The following is a 20,548-nucleotide window of genomic DNA, read 5'->3' as shown; positions in this document are numbered from 1 at the left end:
AAGATGGGACATGTGACGAAGATGAGGCATTTGTTCTTCCGGTCATAAATAAACTGCTTGCTCGTTAGGGCTTGGAATTCTTAGATCTATGAATCTATTCAGTCCGTCATTACGGGAAAGTGTCCCATTAGGACGTGACGAAGAAAATAGGTCTGTTCTATAAATAGTCTTCCTATCATTATTCTCTACAGACTTTGGAAATTTATTTTGTGAGCTCTCTTTACTTAAGTCGTAATATTTCTCCACGAGTGTTTTGTCTCGATAGGGTTGTTATTCAAGAGCGAATGTGTTAAAGCTTGGAGCTGCCATTTACTCTTGATTGGCGTGTTGCCTTGTTCATTTGTCTATGTAAAGATTGTTGCTTTGGATGCTTGAAGAAAGAAGTCTATTGAAGGGTCGGTAAGGAGATGCACTGCTTGAAGATGGTAACGATGGAGACATGTTGGGAAGCTTGTTGTTCATACTAAGTTTAGAGGTCCTTAAGGTTGTAAGTATCATCTATTCTGTAACTGTGAATCTTCATTTAGTGGTTTCCTGGGTTTGGCTACCCCAGAGTGATTTTTAGCTTGAAGTGCTCAATGGTTTTCCACTTCGTAAACAAATCTTGTGTTGTGGTTGTGTTGTTCTCTTTGTTTCCGTTGTGCGTCTTTTGTCTTTGTTGAAAAGGATTAGTTGCTTACTTTCGAATATTTGGTTGTTAGAGGTAGAACACAATCCTTATAAACTTTCAATTGTGTCAATTTGTTTTCACAAATGTTCATGGTATCACCTCTTACAATGATAAGCAATTGATCAAAGATCATGTATACGTTCTAATTGTGAATTTCAAATGATGACTCACTTTTTGATCCTTATGAAAAAAACCGGTGTCTATGCATTGTGGTAAAAGGTGAAAAACCCAAGGGATTGATTACTCATCTTAATAAATGACTTGGACAATTGAGGAGGAATGTGTGTATGACTTTTTGCTCAAGAGTCAAAAAGGGTTTGAATTTTGTCTTAAGTGATAAGCATTTTCCTTTGTGACTTCTTGACTTATGAGGTTTGAATTATGTATTCTCTGTTTTTGAAATGATCACTCACTTCGCTGATTATGCCTTTGTTGGATTGTTTCCTTAAAATTCTTACATGTAAGAATTAAATCAATGAATGTGTCCTGTTCTAATTTGTGTGATCAAAGGATTAATTGATTCGTGAATCTCTTTTTTATCTCTTGAGGAAAACTTGTTTACTTCACTTATTGTTGTTGACTTTTTCAAAAAAAAAAAAAAAAAAAAAAAAAAGCAGGAGAAAACAAATAGAGAAGTTTTTGTTTGGGTGTCGCCTTAACGAAGAATGGTTTATGTTTGTCAAACTATTTATTTCCTTTTGTTTTTTTATGTATTTGTTTATATTTTATTTTGTTTCATTTTGGTTTAAATTTATGCTTTATGCAATATTGAATGTCTAGTTTTTCTTTGAAGTATTGAATATGGTGCAATAATGCCTCTTGTGTGAGAATGACGTCAATTGCCTTTTGATTATGTTGAGAGATTGCAATTGATCATTCACATGCTGTAATTGTGAGTTTGAGCCATTGTTGTTCAAATGTGCTTGATATTGGTCTTTGCAGCTTTAATGCTTTTTGCTGGTTGGGTATTTTGCAAATGTCATGTTGGTTGTGATCTTGTTCTTTTGTTTGTGTTGTGTGCTCATAATGTTCGTACCCCCCAAGTTTACACCTTCCAAGGATACAAGTTATGCCACTTGAGTTTCTTCCTTTGTCTTTTATGACAAAATGAGGAGAATGTGGTTTATTGGAACACTTGTTAGGGAGAGGTTGCTTATGTTAAGGGGGAGTTAACATTAGAGCCGGGTTCCTTTTGTGATATCTTTCATATCTCTTGTATTCTTTGACATATTTTATGAGATACTTTGGCACTAAATGTTTAATAACACATGCTTGTTTATCTGTCATTCTTTGTTTAATTATTTTAACATGTGTCATTGTTATTGTTGTTTCATTCTCTTTCCTCTTGTCCTATCAATTGAGTTATTGATATGGGGAGAATGTGTTCCTTTTATATTCCTTTGTCCATTGTGACAAAAATGGGGCAAAGTTGTTAGTTTTGAGGGGGAGACTTGGTGGTTATGGGATTAAATAAATGTTATCCATGTTTGGTGTGATTATTCATTGTTATTCTCCATATGTTTAATGAGTTTGTTTAGTGTTTAGAGAGAACAGGTACAATGCACATCTTCGATCAACCTTAGTCGAGTAGTGGTTTGTTAGGCTTGGGTGGGATTATAAAATGTTGTTATTTACTTGTAATTGTTGTTTTCTTTGATGTGTATGAGTTTTGTCATCGAATGGCCAAAGGGGAGATTGTTAGGTTTTAGAAATTGGCCCTATTCAATGTGCAAAACTTGGTGTGTTCTTTGTGTTTAGTTGGTTTTGTATCTTGTAAAGTTTTAAAACCTTGTATAGGGTTTGTCATTGAATGGTCAAAGGGGGAGATTATTAGGTTTATGTTGGCCTTATTCAATAATATTTCTTGTTCGTTTGTGTTGCTTAAAACTTTGGAAGTTGTTTTTAGGTTTTTAAGGGTTCTTGGAGTGTTTCCTGTTTTCCCGTCAGAACGCGACAAGTAACAAGGAGTTACTGGTTTCTCGTCAGGACGAGGATATAACAAGAGCAGAAGATGGAGTCTCTGGTTTCTCGTCAGGAATGGTGTCAGGACAAGGATGTGATGGCAGCAAATTTTGGACTCCCTGGTTTCTCGTCAGGAACTATGTCAAGACGAGGATGTGACGGGAGCAAAAGTTAAACTCCCTGGTTTCTCATCAGCAAGCTTGTCAAAATAGGACAAGTGACGAGAGAAAAAATGAAGCCACTATTTTCTTGTCAAGAACCCCGTCAGGACGGGACATGTAACGGGACCAAAGTTGGACTCTCTGATTTCCCATTAGCTGGTGCGTTAAGACGGGACATGTGACGAAGAGGAGACATTTGTTCTTCCTGTCATAATGGAACTCCTTTTTCGTTAGAACGTGGAATTCTCAAATCTACGAATTTGTTCATTTTGTCATAATGGGAAAGTGTCCCATTAGGACGTAACGAAGAAAAGGGGTCTCTCCTATAAATAGTCTTCCTGTCATTATTCTTTGCAGACTTTGAAAATTTATTTTGTGAGCTCTCTTCACTGAAGTCTCAATATTTCTCCACGAGTGTTGTGTCTCACTGGGGTTGTTTTTCAAGAGGGAACGTGTTAAAGCTTGGAGCTGCCCTTTACTTTTGATTGGTGTTGCCTTGTTCGTTTGTCTATGTAAAGTTTGCCGCTTTGGATGCTTGAAGAAAGAAGTCTATCGAAGGGTCACTAAGGTTATGCACTACTTGAAGATGGACACGATGGAGACAAGTTGGGAAGCTTGTTGTTCTTACTAAGTTTAGAGGTCCTCATGGTTGTGAGTATCGTCCATTCTGTAACTTTGAATCTTCATTTAGTGGTTTCCTGGGTTTGGCTGCCCCGGAGTGGTTTTTAGCTTAAGGTGCTCAAGGGTTTTCCACTTCGTAAACAAATCTTGTGTTGTGATTGTGTTGTACTTTTTGTTTCCAATGTGCATCTTTCATGTTTGTTGAAATGGCTCAGTTGCTTACTTTCGAATATTTGGTTGTTAGAGCTAGAACACGATCCTTATAAACTTTCAATTGGTATCAGAGCAAGTTCGCTCAGACAGTCTGTGCCAACCGAAGATGGATTATACTTATTTCTTAATAATGGTATTTTCTTGACTACTCGAGCAACACAAGTCTTATCATGCATAAAATGAATTTCCTTTGTTAAAATATGATTGACCATTATTATGCGGTTAGTGTCGAAGTCAACCCCCTATTCTTTTCCCCATTGTAATTTATCTTACTTTTACTTTTATACATTTAGTTTAAAAACAAATATAAACAATCTTCTTTGAATTAAGTTATTCTCAAACTTAACAAGCTTAATAACAACACCAACACAGTCATTGAGGTTCAACATCCTCTATATAGTCCTATCCTATAAGAATTCATTCTATTGTGAGTAATAATCTTATTATTGATAATTTTTGCGCAACGAAAAGACCACATCAGCTATGTTGACTATATTATTGCTAAATGACTATATTCTTGCTAAAGACTATAAATAAGGTCTCACAATTATAATTTGAAGCATTCATTGTTCTCATACTTTCATTTTTATCTAAGCCTTTCGAAATCAATTCATACAAGGGTTATAGTGAGAGGTATTACTGTGAGAGCTTCATTTGTATATCCCTCTAGAAAATGAGAGTTGTTGTGAGAGAAATCTCAAATCCTATCAACAATCAATCTTTTTTATTTATTTATTTATGTCTATTCAATAATGTGACAAGGGTTACATGGGAACAAACAAACAAAGCGGGGTGGGTTCCCCAACAACAAGACCCAAATGGAAAAGACAATACTAAGGAAAACACAAATACAAACAGTAACAGTAGGCAATGGTTTCAAAAGGGTTCCTGGGCCTCTCTAAGGGCCGCACGAAATCTTATACTGGTGCAAAAGGACTCGGCTAGGAGCCCCAAGCAGTACGTGCAACAACCGCAGTCAAGAAGTTGTTGCAAGGGAAGTATTGCCGAAAACTAAACAGGACAGTTGGCGAGGAACAAACGCCGGCTACAAAAGTCTCCGCTAAATGAAACAACCACAATTGAGAAGGGAGATGGTAACCCACAAAAAACAATGAGAGGAGCAAAACACCAAAAAACAGCAGTAGCGGCTGAGGAGGGCGGTGGAACTGCAAGTCCGAGAGGCTAGGCGCTGTGATGGGGACTCCACGCGCCAGCGAGTGGAATGTGGAGCGGGAAGGGGGGCGGAGATCAGTGTGGCGGCGACGGGCAACTAGCCAGTGGTGGTCACTGTGCTGTAGTGGTGTTGTTTGGAGGAAACAAAGACGGCAATACTGGAGATAACAAAAAAACCAAACGGAGAAAACAAGAACGAAAACAAGAGGGAAAGGGAGGAGGGAGGGGAAAAGATCCATCCCTCCTCCCTTAAAAAAACCACTGGAGGTAGAAGAAAAGCCTCACAAAAGAGGTGGAAATGCCTTACTCTTTTTTAGAAAGAAGGAGGAGAGTCTCTCTCTAAAAGAGAGTTAAAAAAACATAGCAATCAATCTTATTAAGAGGGTTGGTGTGACCCTTGTAAGTGAGAAGGAGATCTTCTACCTTGGAAGGAAGAATGGTGTGCTCTTGCTCTGTAAAGGTTTAAACTCCACACACAAGGAGTTTGGGAAGAGTGGTGTGCTCTTCCTTTGTAAAGGTTTGAACTTCACCTCAAAGGAATTTGGGTAATAGTGGATTGAACTCTCAAGTGGTGTGCTTGGAGAGTGGACGTTTGCCAGGAATTTCCTAACCACTATAACTCGCTGAGTTTGAATCTTCCGCTCTCTATTATTGCGCTTATACTTATTTTTCATCTTTATTATATTACATCTTGAATTACATTAAGTTCTTTACTTGGCTTAATTTTTAATTAATCAAAAAGTTCACCCCCTTCTAGGATTGATTCCCTGGGCAACAAATTTGATGGTATAAAATTAATTTTATAGTTCTAGGATGACAATTCAGTACCGAAAACTCAATTCTTTTTTAAAAAATAATTTCAATTGAGAACATTTTACATTAAAAAAGAAGAAGAAAACATTGGACTTTGGGCACGTGGATGCAGCATCCTAACACAAATCTCCACAAGAGATAAGGATCTCTTGCAGGGCTCGGGCTCAATTACCTTGGGCACCATATAACAGCTGAAGCCCAGCTTAAGACAACTTATTTTCACTTCACAACCTGTGTAAAGGAAGAGCATCATCCACAATCGCTATTATAGTAGATAGCTTGTTAACAGGGATCGCTGTAGTTCACATTTGTCATACATTTACTCGTGAGGCACGCGCAATTGTGTCCACAACTACTAGTATATCCACTCCATTAGCAACAATTTTCCCTCTACTGCTACAAAATTAAGCATACCTACTGCAAAATGTTTTCATCACAGCCTCCGTTTCTTTTTCATTTCTGGGTAAAGTTCACTAAGATTGATTTATGAAATGGTACAGGGGAAGTATAGGGAAAGAGGAAAAAGAAAGAGAAAACAAAAAAGTGGATATTCTAAATGTTAAATTGCCAAAAATATACTGCTCCCTGTTCTTGAACAGAGATAATAAATTAAGCAGCAACTTGTTGCTCCTTGGTGGCAAGCTGATCCTGGATGTATTGAGGGACAACATCAAACTTGGCTAATTGCATGGTGTAGGATGCACGACCTTTTGTCATGCCTCGGAGTGTGCTAACATATTGGAACATCTCTGCCAGAGGGACCAGCGAATCAACTACCTGCAATCATTCCGAAACCACCAGTGAGAAGGATGTCGGGATCCCAAAAGAACAACGAACAAGTTGGTGTATGATCAAGTGCCAATCAGCTTTCTATTTCTTGGTTTAAATTTTAAAACATTCATTTAAAATTAAAGGACATATCATGATGATCATTCCTCAAACATGGTAATTGTCAAGACATGAATGCAATGAGCATCCAAAAATTTACATGCGTGGCATGCAGTCACAAAATGCAGCCAGGCTTGAATGAAAGGTATTATGCAATTTGTAAGAGGTCATAAGGCATACCTTGAGACCACCAGGTTTGTCACTAAAGCTGTTGATCTGACCTCTCCTTGAGTTTAGATCACCAATCACATCCCCTAAATGTTCTTCAGGCGTGACAACTTCAACTTTCATTATAGGTTCAAGCATCTTTGGGGCAGCCTTCCTCACCCCTTCACGAAAAGCTCCTCTGGCCGCCAGCTGGAATGCCAGGACACTTGAATCAACATCATGGTAAGAACCATCTACTAGCACAGCACGTACATCAACAACAGGAAAGCCTGCAAGCACACCATTACTCATACACTCCTCCAATCCTTTCATCACTCCCGGAATGTATTCTCTGGGCACTGCACCTCCCTTGATTTCACTCTTGAATTCATATCCACTACCTGATTCCATAGGTTCAAACCTTACAGTTATGTCAGCAAACTGCCCTTGTCCACCGGACTGTTTCTTGTGAACATACTTCACTTCAGAGACTCTAGAAATGCTTTCTCGGTAGTTTACTTGGGGAGCACCAACGTTAGCTTCCACCTATGTGCAACAAGCAACCGAGTTAGGAAAAAATGAATTAACAATACAACCAAGAATTTTGTCCTTTGCATATTCTAAAACAAAAATTAATATTATCTCTAATGTCAAAGCTGCCAAAGAAAAAGGGTACTGATCACATCAAGTAGCTTGGTAGAGGTTGCTGATAAAGAAAAAGTGTTTGCTGATCACACAATTGATCAGACTATGGATATTAACTTGCATTCTTCCGTTGCTCCCTCACTCCTTCCCTATCCTCTAATGGCAATGAATAACAATCCAAACAATCTAAACTTGACAAACTGGTTTATAACAAATGAAAAAGTAACATAATGCGATACCCTAGATTGGATTGGATTGGATTGTGAAGGCATTGTGTAGGTGTGTGCTAAGTCCTACATAGCTTGTGTACTACATGGCTTATAGAAGTGATCATGGAAAACCCCCAAAAGTGACTAGTCTTTTTGGCGTATGCATGTATGTGAGTACCACATCTTCTGCAGTGACACATAATGCATAGGTATGCATGCATACCGTTATACACACAACTATTTGTTTAAGCATATACACCATATGGGTGTTTGCGCATGTGCATGTTGGGTAAAGTAATATCCCCACCAAAACACCTTAAGTGGTGTACATGACAAAATTTTGAGCCCGAGTATAAATAACATATGAAATTGAAAATCAAATGCATGGGAGTCCCAGATATAAACCTTATACTCCCTCTTGAGCCGATCCACAATGATCTCAAGGTGCAATTCCCCCATTCCTTCAATTACGGTCTGGTTGATCTCTTCATCCCTTGAGAAGTGGAAAGAAGGGTCTTCTTGAGCAAGTTTGATCAACCCAGTTGCCATCTTATCAACATCAGCTTTAGTTTTAGGTTCAATCGCAACCTTAATCACAGGATCAGGGAAGTCCATCCGTTCAAGCACAATGGGGTTCTCAGGATCACACAATGTTTCACCTGTAATGGTGTCTTTTAGACCAGCAAGAGCAATTATGTCACCCGTTAAAGCTACCTTAACGTCCTCTCTACTGTTTGCATGCATTTCTAGAAGTCTACCAATCCTCTCTTTTTTTCCTTTGTTCGCATTTAGTACATAGGACCCCGCTGTCAGCCTCCCCGCATACACTCTCACAAATGTAAGGGATCCCACAAATGAATCGCTCATGATCTTGAAAGCAAGTCCGGAAAATGGTTCATCATCACTTGGAGGCCTTTCAATTGTCACTTCTGGGTTTTCTGGGTCAGTCCCCTTCATTGGTGGCACGTCAAGTGGAGAAGGCAAATAATCAACCACAGAATCAAGCAATGGTTGAACTCCCTTATTTTTAAAAGCTGAGCCACATAAAACTGGGACAAAACTGCTCGAGATGGTTCCTTTCCTTACTAATTTCTTAATGGTTTCCTCATCAGGCTCAACTCCTTCTAGGTAGTTCTCCATAGCTTGATCATCTAAATCAACTATGGTTTCTATCATCTGTGACCGATACTCTTGTGCCAGCTCCTGAAGATCTGCTGGAATATCCTCATACACAAACTTAGCACCCAACTCTTCTCCTGACCAAATTATAGCTTTCATCTTCACAAGATCAACAACTCCCCGAAAATTATCTTCAGAACCCACTGGTATTTGAATCACCAGAGGTTTAGCACCCAAATTTGTCACTATCATGTCTCTTGTCCGGAAAAAGTTTGCTCCAAGACGATCCATCTTATTGACAAAGCATATTCTTGGTACCCCATATTTATCAGCTTGCCTCCACACAGTTTCAGATTGTGGTTCCACACCAGCAACACTATCAAACAAGCATATAGCGCCATCCAATACCCTTAGAGCCCGCTCCACTTCAAGGGTGAAGTCGACATGTCCAGGAGTATCAATAATGTTAATCCGGTGTTTGTTCCAAAATGTGGTAGTTGCAGCAGATGTTATGGTAATCCCTCTTTCTTGTTCTTGCTCCATCCAATCCATTGTAGCTGTCCCTTCATGTACCTCCCCTATTTTATAGTTTCTTCCCGTATAGTAAAGAACCCGTTCGGTAGTAGTAGTTTTTCCTGCATCAATGTGAGCCATAATTCCAATATTGCGATAATCCTTCAATGGTACTGTACGCTTTGACTCTGGAAAAAAGACAAAAGAAATCCATCTTTGCTATGTTAGCTTACACACAGAAACTTGGACAAAGTATAAACAGCATTCTAATTTATGTAAATACAAAAAAAATTAGCATGCCAAATCTAATTTTGATGTCTTCATCCTATGGATACCTGAATATTCTGATGATGAGCTGAAGGAAATTTTGCTTTTGCGAGGGTAGGCCATAATACAATCAATGAAACAAGCAAGGATGCTTATCAAAGCTTTTGGCAAGCATACAAGGTCATTCAGAGAACTTTTAAGATAAATATTGTCATAATATTCTTATTCATGGGACCCTTTAGACACCCTAGGAGGATAAAAGAATTATATTCTGTTCATGTGTAGCAATTTGAAGAAGCTAAATGGTCCTATTCCAGTGACATGTGTAGCAATTAGAGGCTAAATATCAGAATTTTTGAGAGTGAAATCATTTGAAATACATTCCAAAAGATCAATTTCTTTGCCTTACAAATGCTTTGGACACAAATGGATTTATTTATCTCCACATAACATCCTAATACTTTAAGAAACCTAATTAAACCACGATGTATTAGGACCACTTTGCCAAACTAATATTGGAAATTGACAGTAACTTGGAAGCAACTATAAAATACATAAAGAAATCAAACAAATAATTTAACTCACATTTGGAAATTCAAATTACATAGGTTCATCAAAAATTTGCACGTTAAAGAGAGGACTGAGTAGAACAACAACAACAACAAAAAGAAAACTTCTTCCTTAAATCAAAATTCAATTTGATTCATTTCAAGCAGGAAGCAAATGAAGCCGAACATAAATGAAAGTCTACAAGTAATTCAATAAATGTATTGCCAATAAATTTCACAAAATTGCCAAAAAAAATTTAAAATTTGGATAAAAGGGCACACGAATATAATTTTAAAGAATCAAACTTCAACCACTAAACCAGTAATAGAAACCAAGACCAAGAGAGGCAGAGACAGACCGTCAGAGGCCATGGCGAAGACAGAGAATTTTCCTCTGCTCTGAGAAGTGGAGCGCTTGGAAGATACTGAGTTGAGGCGCACAGAGCCAAGGAACTCGGAAGAAGAAGAAGAAGCGAGTGGTCGTCGAGGACGAAGACCCAGAAAGCGAGCTGGGGAGAGAGGGATGGCAGGCCTTCTCTGAGACCCATTGATACTGAAATTGCACAATGACGAAGCTGACACTCTCACTGTCTCTGCCGCCATTTTGTTCTGTGTGAGTGAGAATATGCGGGCGTTTCTTTTCCTGTTTTTAGGCTCTCTCTCTCTCTCTCTAACACTTCCCCTGGTGGGTTTGAGGATAAAATAAAACTTAGAGGTGCCTGTGAGTTTGGCTTGGCTTTCGTTTTCGGTCATTCTGAGCCGGAAGATAATTTTGTATTTCATTTTCATTTTTTATTTATTTGTAGGTTAAAAAAGAAAAAAGAAAAAAGAAAAAAAAAATAGAATTCCAACAGGGGCATGAGTCACCTCACCAAAGGAATGGGATAGGCATTTTTCCTGAGGCCCTGCGCCACATCTCATACATGCGGGTATGAAATTCTGAGGCATGTGGCATCTTTGGAGCCATTGTTATTTAAGACCCACATAACCATTTGAAATTTTCTTTTCTTCCTATATTCAGAAATTACAAATTTTTCGGTCAAGAATATTGATACAATTTTCGGTATGGTGCAAACACTTTCTTCTAGGCAGCTTGATCTTCACTCTTAATCCTTTGCGCTTCCCAATACTTCTGCAAAACAATGAACTATCAAGAGAATTCACCGGGGTGTTCCAACAGATCTTCCTCCGATGCTTAAATTAGTTCATTTGATTCAAATGTATGCCTAATGTCAATTATTCAGTTTAGGATTTATACCTGGTGTAAGGGCCTATTTATAGGCTAGGTTGTTGAGCCAAACATGATGTCTTAGCCAAGAATCAGAGATTTGATATGGAGAGTGATATTTGCGTGATAGAGCCTTTAATGTAATCTCATCCTTATTTTGAGAAGATATCGGATCCGCATCTCCGCTTATTATGGTGTTTCTTGCAAATCAAAGGATATAGATCCTATGGTATCTTTCCACGAATACTTTAGTTGGAGAGGACGAGTGCACCCTTCTTGGGACATCATTGTCCAGGGCAATTTGGCATACAAAACCGTTTCGGGTTCTGGGAGGATTCTGTTCCCGGGATGCTTCCAACTTGTGTACCTATTACCTTCTTCTGAACCCGACTGTCGAACTGCTTCAAGTGAAACAATCAACCCTGGTATCGGAATTCCTCGTTGGCCTTCATCTATCTGAGTTAGATCTGATAAACACCCATGCCTTGACATGGGCCCACGGGCCTGAGTTGGGTGAAATATTCCTAACAATTACCCTTCAATTCCCTTATCTGAGGTACTAGGTATTGTAATCAATGCATATGCTTGTGAAAGTGAACTTCAAAAAATTTTCTTTTTACGTAGCGAAATAAACACAATCCCCAGGACCTTTTACCATCAAGATAAATATCTTTAGATCTAAGGCAAACATATAATTACTTACATGTAGATTCGGCCTTTCCTAGGCATGAGGTCGTAGAAGTATCCGTAGATTCTTCTATCGGTGTTGGACTAAGTAATTGAGGTTCCAATATGCTTGCGAACTTCAAGTATTCATCCATACACATCTCGCCTTCTTTGTGTTCTTCGTGTTCTTCTTGAACTTTAAGAACATCTTTATGTTCTTCATCATATTCATGAAGAATTTCTTGAACACTTGATTGTAGATCATGATACCGGATTGAAATGGAGAAAGAAACAACTACACAAACTCACACTCAAATGAAAGATAGAAGTTCACCACCCAAGAGATAACACCAAAGGGATATAGAATATCATCACCCAAAGGATTAAAACAAGGGTTCCAGAACTTAAGAAACTCACCACTCTAAGGATTACACCAAAAAGAGACAGAGTTACAAGGAGAACTCTCCTCTCACAAGCCAAAGCCTGATTTTTAACACAAAAATCTTATCTGCTCTATACTTGCTAACACAATTATTTATAGAAGCTTAGAACAACCCTCTAAACATAGGAGATAGCATCTACTGAAATTGAGCATGAAATTAAGGCTGAAAACAAGCCTCAATTCGTGGGAAAGTAGTCAAGGGGACAAAACAGCCACCTTAAGTCAAGGAGTGGAAAACAAGATCTTGAAATTCAGGAACCACCCCACAAGAAACGGTCATAACTCCATGTGCATAACTCCAAATGGCTTGAAACTTGTTTCGTTGTAAAGATGTGTTGGGATTATGTCCTAAATCCCAATGAGTATATATATGTGTTAACATTCAAATGTTTATAATGAATATAGATGTTACATTCACTGATCAAAATGAAAAGAGCTTATAGCATATAAAATGTCTTTTACATGCTGATATATGCTAAATATAGCATATTTAAACCCTTTAATTTACTTTTGTTCTTCCTTTAGCTGTGTTATTATTTGATATTCTGGGCTAGTTTTGTGTCTTTAGCGTTTTATAGGTTGCTATGGGAAAACTACGGGATTTATATGAAAATTGCACACTATGGAGAAGCAACCAACAGACCGATGATCGAACGCAAGATACTATGATCGAGCACACTGCAATCAAACCCAGCGCCCTACGATCGAGCGCAGATGTACCCACTCCAAAGCTCATCGCACTAGCATGTGTACGCCGCATAGGAGAATTGATGCTCGAGTGCACTCGAGCGCACTAAGTGTGCAATCAAGCGCAACTGTCCGATCTGGCAGTGAGTTTTATCCAAATTCAACTTGTAAAACCCTAGTTTTAGGTCCATAAATAGATCATTATCATATTAGTTTAGGGAGGCTACAAATTTTGAGATTTCAAATGAGAAAGAAGAGAGTTTTAGGGTTTCCTAACTTTTGGATCTCAACTTTGTGATTCCATATTTGTAGGTACGCAATTTTCCATTATGAATTCAATTAATCTTGTTTTGTCTTTCAATAACATGAGAGGCTAAACTTCAACTAAGGTTAAAGATGAAGCCTTACTTATGATTAGCACATCATTCCATGTATGTAATGTTTCTCAATTTAATGATTTAATTGCCCTATTGTTTTACTTTAACGCAATTGGATTGAATAATTATTGGATATCTTTTGTGATTCAAGGATACACTTGGTGATTTAAAATTATTCAATACAATTGATTGCTTGATTTTCTTTGTTAAAAATTGGATTTCCCCTATGATTTATTCTCTGGATACAATTGATACTTCGATAAAAATTGGATATTTTCTTGTGATTTATGGATACAATTATTGATTTAATTATTTATTGGATTTCTTTTGTGCTTTGGGTTATGTATGGATACATGGGATTTTTGATTAATTCTTTGATGCAATAGTAAATTGCTTATGCCTTTGATTTTTCATTCAAACAATAATCTTTCAAAATTTGGAACTAGGTTAGGGTTCAATTAATTTAGATTTAAAATTGCTTTCAAGAACACAATTCCTTGTGGGATCAACCTCGCACTTGCAATCCATTAATACAATCCATTCATGCACTTGTGAGTTAATATAAATTTGCACAACACATGCTTATTACCAAGTTTATCATATTTGTTATGCATGTGAAAGGTCTTAGGATTACATTGAATATGGCTATGGGTGTAATGTAACGTGGTTATCACACAAGTTCATGGTCTATAATTCTTGTATCCTTAAAGTATAAAAGTTCATAGTTAGTAAATGAAACTGTGCATTTCATTTTGAGTAAGACTGTTACACATCGAATCTTGGTAATCTACCTTGATCAAGCAAAGCGGTGACTTCGGGATTGATGTGTAGTGTGTTGAGAAGTACTGAAAACTTAAGGCACTGAATGAACCAAGGAGTTGTCTTTTTATAAAGATACTGTATATTGAGAAAAGACAATAAACTCCTTAGAGACTATTTAGACTTTGATTCTAAATTATGAGAAGTTTGCGAACTCAGATATAAAATGTTGATTACTTTGATGTGTCAAAGCGACAGACCTATCGTCAGTCAATAGAAGCTTAATAGTTAATACGTTGGGAAATCACATCTAACATTGTAGGAACACCAACTTCAAGAGGGAATCCAAATCTCTTGTTAGTAAACAAAGAGACAAGAAATTTCCCATTGAGATAGATTTTATAAATATTATTCTCAGAGTCTTCGGCCGAAGCATTTTGGTTGGCATACCAAAATATATGTGTGTGTGTTTTTCACATGTATGAGAATAACATAAAATTAGTGACTCAAGGAAAAAGAGGTAGAGAATTAAGTGGCAGTATCCTTAGCCTTAATTCTACTATGGAATATTTCATGGAGGAATCATAAGGCAAAGTCAAAGGGATTAATTGTTCTAATCAAAAATATTAATTGGAGTTCAATCACAATCATTTAGTTGAATTAATTGTGATTAGAATATTGTTGCGTAATAAATGTCAGGGTGACACGATTACGAACATATTTAAGCCAATAATATTTTTCCCTTTAGTCTTTCACCAAGCTGGTGTAATTTAACCATAAGGCTTTCTTATTTATTGGGCTAAACAGATTAGTTGTAATTGGGCTTGGGATAAAACCTAGGGACCCAATGAGCATAAATGGAAAAACATAAGGCCAGAGATTATTCACTAGGCCTATGTATTAGTGACAAGGAAAAGGGCCTAGGGTGAAAGCCAAGCCCAATCCAAAATGGCAAGAGACTGTATGGCCCATGGAGAGTTCTCCATGGACCACACATCCATAGCATGGAGGCTAGAGTTTAAACCCTAGCCGTCCATGCTACTCCTAGTACAAGTAGGAGTCTTCTTTTGCAAGCTGTCCCACATTGCTTAAATCTGATTCTCTACCTTCCTTCTATGCCTATAAATAGAGAGGAACCTAAGGGCTCTCAAATCATTCAATCAAGTTATCTTGATACATAGTTTTCAAAAACTCTCTAAAAACTATATTAGTTCTTTGTGTTAACTCACAAAAAACAAAAGTTTAAGATTTGAAGAGCCAAGTAAGAGCCCACACTCTTTTGGTTATTATGAATCATTGGTGAGAAGATCTAGAGGTCTTTATATCCACAAGTTCTTTGTGTTCTTGAAGAAAAGAAGAAATTGTTCTTCATGTTCTTGAAGAAAGAAGAAATTTTTCTTCGCGTTCTTAGACAATAAAGAAAATGTTCTTGGAGAAGCAAAAAGATTTTTCCCCAAAGCCAAGAGTGCTCGTTGATATCCAAGTAAGTGCTCTTCATTTTTGCAATTTAATTTTAAATAGCAACAGTTCTTCACATGTTCTTCATAAAGGATCTTGGCATGAGAATTCGATTCATTTCATTGCGCAAATACTTGGATTTACAATCTTATTCCCAAAAATTGGTATCAGAGCGAACTTTATTGAAAGCATGGTGAAAAACATAGTATATAGAAAACTGTTTTTTTTTTTTTTTTTTTTTTTTTTACAAAATTAGGAATTTTTCTGTGGACTTCCAAAGACTGAAAAATTCGTTTATGACCTCGAACATGGTAGGATCTAAATTGGACAATTTCGAGTCGTTTGGCATTTGTTTGCTATTTTTAATTGAATTCGGCATTCAATACAAAGTTGCAGTTTTTCTGCAAGGCCTGTAGGGATTACGATTTTGAAGTGCTATTGATGGGAAAGTCAAAAAACTTGTTTAATACTTGTTCCTGCAAGTAAAAATTGTAGTCGACATTTTTGTCTTGACAGAATCATGTTTTGATTTTTATCAAAAGAGATATAGCCATTTTAAAATTCGTTGATGGGTTTGCAATTTTGGATTTCTGCAGCTAGGCCTGTGAGAATTACGATTTTAGATCTACTGCTATAGAAAAGTCCTAAAAATAATTGGGCTCTTTTTTTCACATGTAAAAATCATTGTTGACGCAATGCTTTAAACGAATTTACGTTTCAAGTTATATCGAAAGAGTTATGCTCCGTTGAACATTCGTCGACAGATATGTAATTCAAAAAATTCGTACAAGCAATTTTGTTTTGTAAAAAAATTGTTTTGCGTGATAATCAAATATTTATGAAATTTTGATTATGGAATATGATGTATAATGATACAACGTATTGGGAACACAAAATAAAATTTTTACAAGAATAATTTCATAAAGTTTAGCTATTCTTAAAATTGAGTTTCAAGTTTACGCATAAAGGGTATGAAATTATTCAATGTTTTCTTATGAATTCTTCAGTAAGCAATAAATGATTTTTATTCAGTTAAAATCATTTGATTTTTTATGGGTTATTGTGATGATTGGAAAATCATACAAAGGGTGGTACTATGGTTGAAAAAACAAAATACCACATAAAGGTTAATTATATGTTTAGCCCATAATTAAGGCAATTCGACATACCAATCATGAATTTAATTCATGGAATTCATATTAATACAAAGAACTAATATAGTTTAATTCAAATCTTACACTTTTGTTCTTCGTGAGTTAATACAAAGAACTAATATAATTTTCAAAGAGTTTCTGAAAACTAAGATCAATACATGATTGAATGATTTGAGTGGTTTAGGCTCCTCTCTATTTATAGGCAATGCAGGGAGGCAGAGAATCAGATTTAAGCAATGTGGGACAAAGAAGCAGTTCTAATTCATTTGGAACTCTGTAATATAAATCCAATGGTTGATATTAGAGTAGCATGGATGACTAGGATTAATCCTTGCCTTCATGCTATAGTCGTGTGGTCCATGAGAATTCTCCATGGGTTACACGGTTTCATGCTCATTTGATTGGGCTTGGGTTTCACCCCAAACGTTTTACCTTGTCACTAATACTTAGGCCCAGTAAATAATCTATGGCCTTATGAATTTCCACTTATGCTCATTGGGCCTGTAGGTTTTATCCCAAGCCCAATTACATTAAATCTCTTTAACCCATATTTTAATTAAATAAAATACTTAGCCTAATAAATAAGAAAGCCTTATGGTTAAATTACATCAGTTTAGTGAGGGACCTAAAGAGAAAAATATTATTGGCATGAATATGTCCATAATCGTGTCACCCCGACCTTTATTACATAACAATATTCTAATCACAATTAATTCTACTAAATGAATGTGACTGAACTCCAATAAATATTTTTGATTGAAAACAATTAATCCATTTAACTTTTTGACTTTATGATTTCTCCATAAGATCTTCCGTAGCAGAATTAAGGCTTAGGATACTGCCAGTTAATTGTCTACCGCTTTATCCTTGAGTCACTGATTGTATGTTATTCTCATATATGTGATAAACACACACACACACACACACACACATATATATATTGGTATACCAACCAAAATGTTTTGGCCGAAGACTCTTAAGAATAATATCCATCTATCTCAATGGGAAATGTCTTCTCTCTTTGTTTACCAACACATGATTTGGATTCCCTCTTGAAGTTGGTGTTCCGATGATGTTAGATATAATTACCCGACGTATTGAGTTCTGTTGACCGATGATAGGTCTCACTCTATGATACATCAAAGTAATCATCACTTCACATCTGAGTTCACAAACTTCTCAGGATTTAGAATCAAAGTCTAAATAGCCTTGAAGGAGTTTATTGTCTTTTCTCATCATACAATATCTTTATGAAAAAGCAACTCCTTGGTACATTGAGTGCCTTAGGTTGTCAGCACACTACACATCAATCCCAAAGACACCACTTCGCTTGATCAAGGTAGATCACCAAGATTCGATATGTAACAATCTTACTCAGAATGGAATGCCCAGTTCCATTTACTGATTGCGAACTTTATACTTTAAGGATACAAGGATCATGGATTATAACCTTGTGTGATAACCACGTTACTCACACCCATAGCCATATTCAATATAATTCTAAGAACTTTCACATGCATAACAAATATGATAAATATTGTAATAAGCATGTAAAAGACATTTTATGTGCTATATGCTGAATTCATTTTAATTAGTGAATATAACATCTATATTCATAACAAATATTTGAATGTCAACACAAATATATAAAATCAGTAGGATTTAGGGCATAATCCCAACACACGCAAGTCATCAATTGTAAAATATTGTTATAACAATTGATGTACGTACACGATGTCTTACTCTAAATCCTGAGAAGTAAATGAACTTAGATGTGAAATAATGATTACTTTGATATATCATAAAGTGAGACATATTGTCAATCAATAGAGCTCAGTATGCTGGGTAATTACATCTAACATTTTGGGAACATGAGCTTCAAGATGGAATCCAAATCATTTGTCAGAAAAGAAAGTGATAAGGAATATTCCCCTTGTTTTATATTTAATGGAAAAGATTATCTTAAAAGCTTAGGCCCGAGTGTTTTCAGTGTTACACTGAAAATTTGTATATGTACCAAGTGAGATTTAATCTCAAAAAGCTACATAGGGATAATTATGAATTTAAATCAGTGACTCAAGGAAAAGAAGTAGTGAAAAAAGTGACAATTGTAAAATACTTAGGCTCAACTATGGAATGATTCCATGGAAGGGTAAAAATGTAATAAGCACATCATGAGGATTGATTTAAATTAAATAAAAAATAATCATTAGAGAGTAGTCACAATTCTTTAGTTGAAATAATTGTGATTAAAATAGTATCGTGTGATATGATCTTAAGAGATATATTCATAGGCGTATTAAGCTAATGATATTTTACCTAAGGTCCGTCTTTGAACTGATATAATTTGACTGAGAAAATATATTGTTCCTCAAGTATTTATTTATATACTATGATGTTTTATTTAATAAAACATGGCCAAAAGATTATCTTGTTGGTTAATTGGCGAAAGGAATTAAATATAAACATTGGCCTTATGATTCAATTCCTACAGGCTAATGAATTAAAATAAGCCTTGGGCTTGTCCTATTACTCCCCATAGCCATGTTATAGCACACAAGGGTAAGGGAGGAATTTATAGGGCAGGGATTTCAAATATCAGTCCCACTTCGATTAGAACTCTGTATTCTCCATCTCACCTGGTACTATAAATAGAGGAGCATGTGAAGGCATAATTTACAACTTTGGCGTGAAGCTTGTGATTTTTGTGAGAGACAAAAACACAACTTTCCTCTTCCCCTAAAGTTGATACACGGCCACCTTGGGAATTCTATTCCTAATTTATGCTTTCTAGTTGTTCTTTTGTTCTTGAGCAAAAGAATTGTCAGCCCACACTCAATGTCATCTTTAGTCATCAAAGAGAAGATCTTATGGAGAAATCTTTAGACAGTTTGATGAGAAATCTTGAAATTTTTTATGTGAGATCAAATGTTCATGAAATCGGTGAAGAACATAATGATGTTCTTGAAATTCACGAAGACGTGAAGAACACGAAAAACACGATGAAGGGGAGATAAGTATGGAGGTATATATGAAGTTTGCAAACGTGTTGCACCTTCAATTATTAAGTCCAACTATGTCGGAAGAATCAAAGGACACTTCCATGACTTCATGCCTAGGAGAGGCCGAATCAACATGTAAGTAATTATAACTTATATGTTTGTTTAAAATCTAAAAACATGTTTGTTAGGCTTTAGTTTGGCCTTATTCAATAATATTTCTTGTATTTTTCTTTTTGTTTAAAATTATGCTCCACAATTGTGGAGCATAATTTTCAAGAACTTGAGCTTGCCAAAAGATATCCTAAAAGTTCATATAGCAATATGAACATATTGCCATGGTCATATAGCAATATGAACATAGTTCATGGGTTGTTGGAATAGCAGGAGAGGTGGTAGGGACAGAGAGAGATGCTAAAAGTTGGTCGCATTTTTGATTTAAAGCATTCAGCTGAGTAGCCAAAGGTATCCTACTACTAGTTGGAGCATGATGTGCATAATATTCACTATGATTTTCTAAAGAGTACATGCTACACTCTCATTGTCTAACATGAATGTCTCCTCACATGAACTAAACTAACAAACCTAAAATAAAATAGACTAACAAAGAAAAATAAAAATAGAAACTCACAAATGGCCCGAAAATGCAGCTTTAGAGCCAAACTGTTGCTGCTGTGTTGTCCTGGGTAAGTGCGCTTGAACTTAGTTAGGTGCACTCGAGCGTACTGCGTAGAGGTTCCTTATTGATCCTAGACTTGCAACAAAAAAATAAACAAATAAACCAATCAAAAATCAAAATTAAAAATCAAAAACAAAATTAGAAAAATAA

At 36.3% G+C, this 20,548-nt stretch overlaps 1 protein-coding gene across 1 annotated transcript; it reads right to left on the bottom strand.

Moving 5' to 3' along the window:
- Positions 1-6,028: 6,028 nt before the first annotated feature.
- SCO1 (Translation elongation factor EFG/EF2 protein) lies at positions 6,029-10,672 on the bottom strand. The gene is made up of 4 exons (XM_059586574.2): positions 10,309-10,672; positions 7,908-9,322; positions 6,682-7,194; positions 6,029-6,390 (listed from the first exon to the last, which is right to left on the bottom strand). The coding sequence occupies exons 1-4, from the start codon at positions 10,550-10,552 to the stop codon at positions 6,223-6,225; spliced, it is 2,340 nt and encodes a 779-aa protein (XP_059442557.2). The 5' UTR covers positions 10,553-10,672; the 3' UTR covers positions 6,029-6,222.
- Between the last annotated feature and the right edge of the window lie 9,876 nt (positions 10,673-20,548).

Source organism: Corylus avellana, chromosome 3, assembly GCF_965113065.1.
Source record: "Corylus avellana chromosome 3, dhCorAvel1.hap1.2, whole genome shotgun sequence".
NCBI classification, from domain to species: domain Eukaryota; kingdom Viridiplantae; phylum Streptophyta; class Magnoliopsida; order Fagales; family Betulaceae; genus Corylus; species Corylus avellana.
The sequence above is the reverse complement of the archived record's forward strand: the minus strand, read 5'-3'. Positions and strand labels throughout refer to the sequence as shown.

Bases quoted from the DNA above. Each gene is read 5' to 3' on its own strand.
- SCO1 (XM_059586574.2), bottom strand. From the start codon at position 10,552: ATGGCGGCAGAGACAGTGAGAGTGTCAGCTTCGTCATTGTGCAATTTC. The intron at 9,323-10,308 runs GTCTGTCTCTGC...TCTTTTTTCCAG, and splicing joins CTTCGCCATGGCCTCTGACG to AGTCAAAGCGTACAGTACCA. The intron at 7,195-7,907 runs GTTTATATCTGG...TGTTGCACATAG, and splicing joins GGCTCAAGAGGGAGTATAAG to GTGGAAGCTAACGTTGGTGC.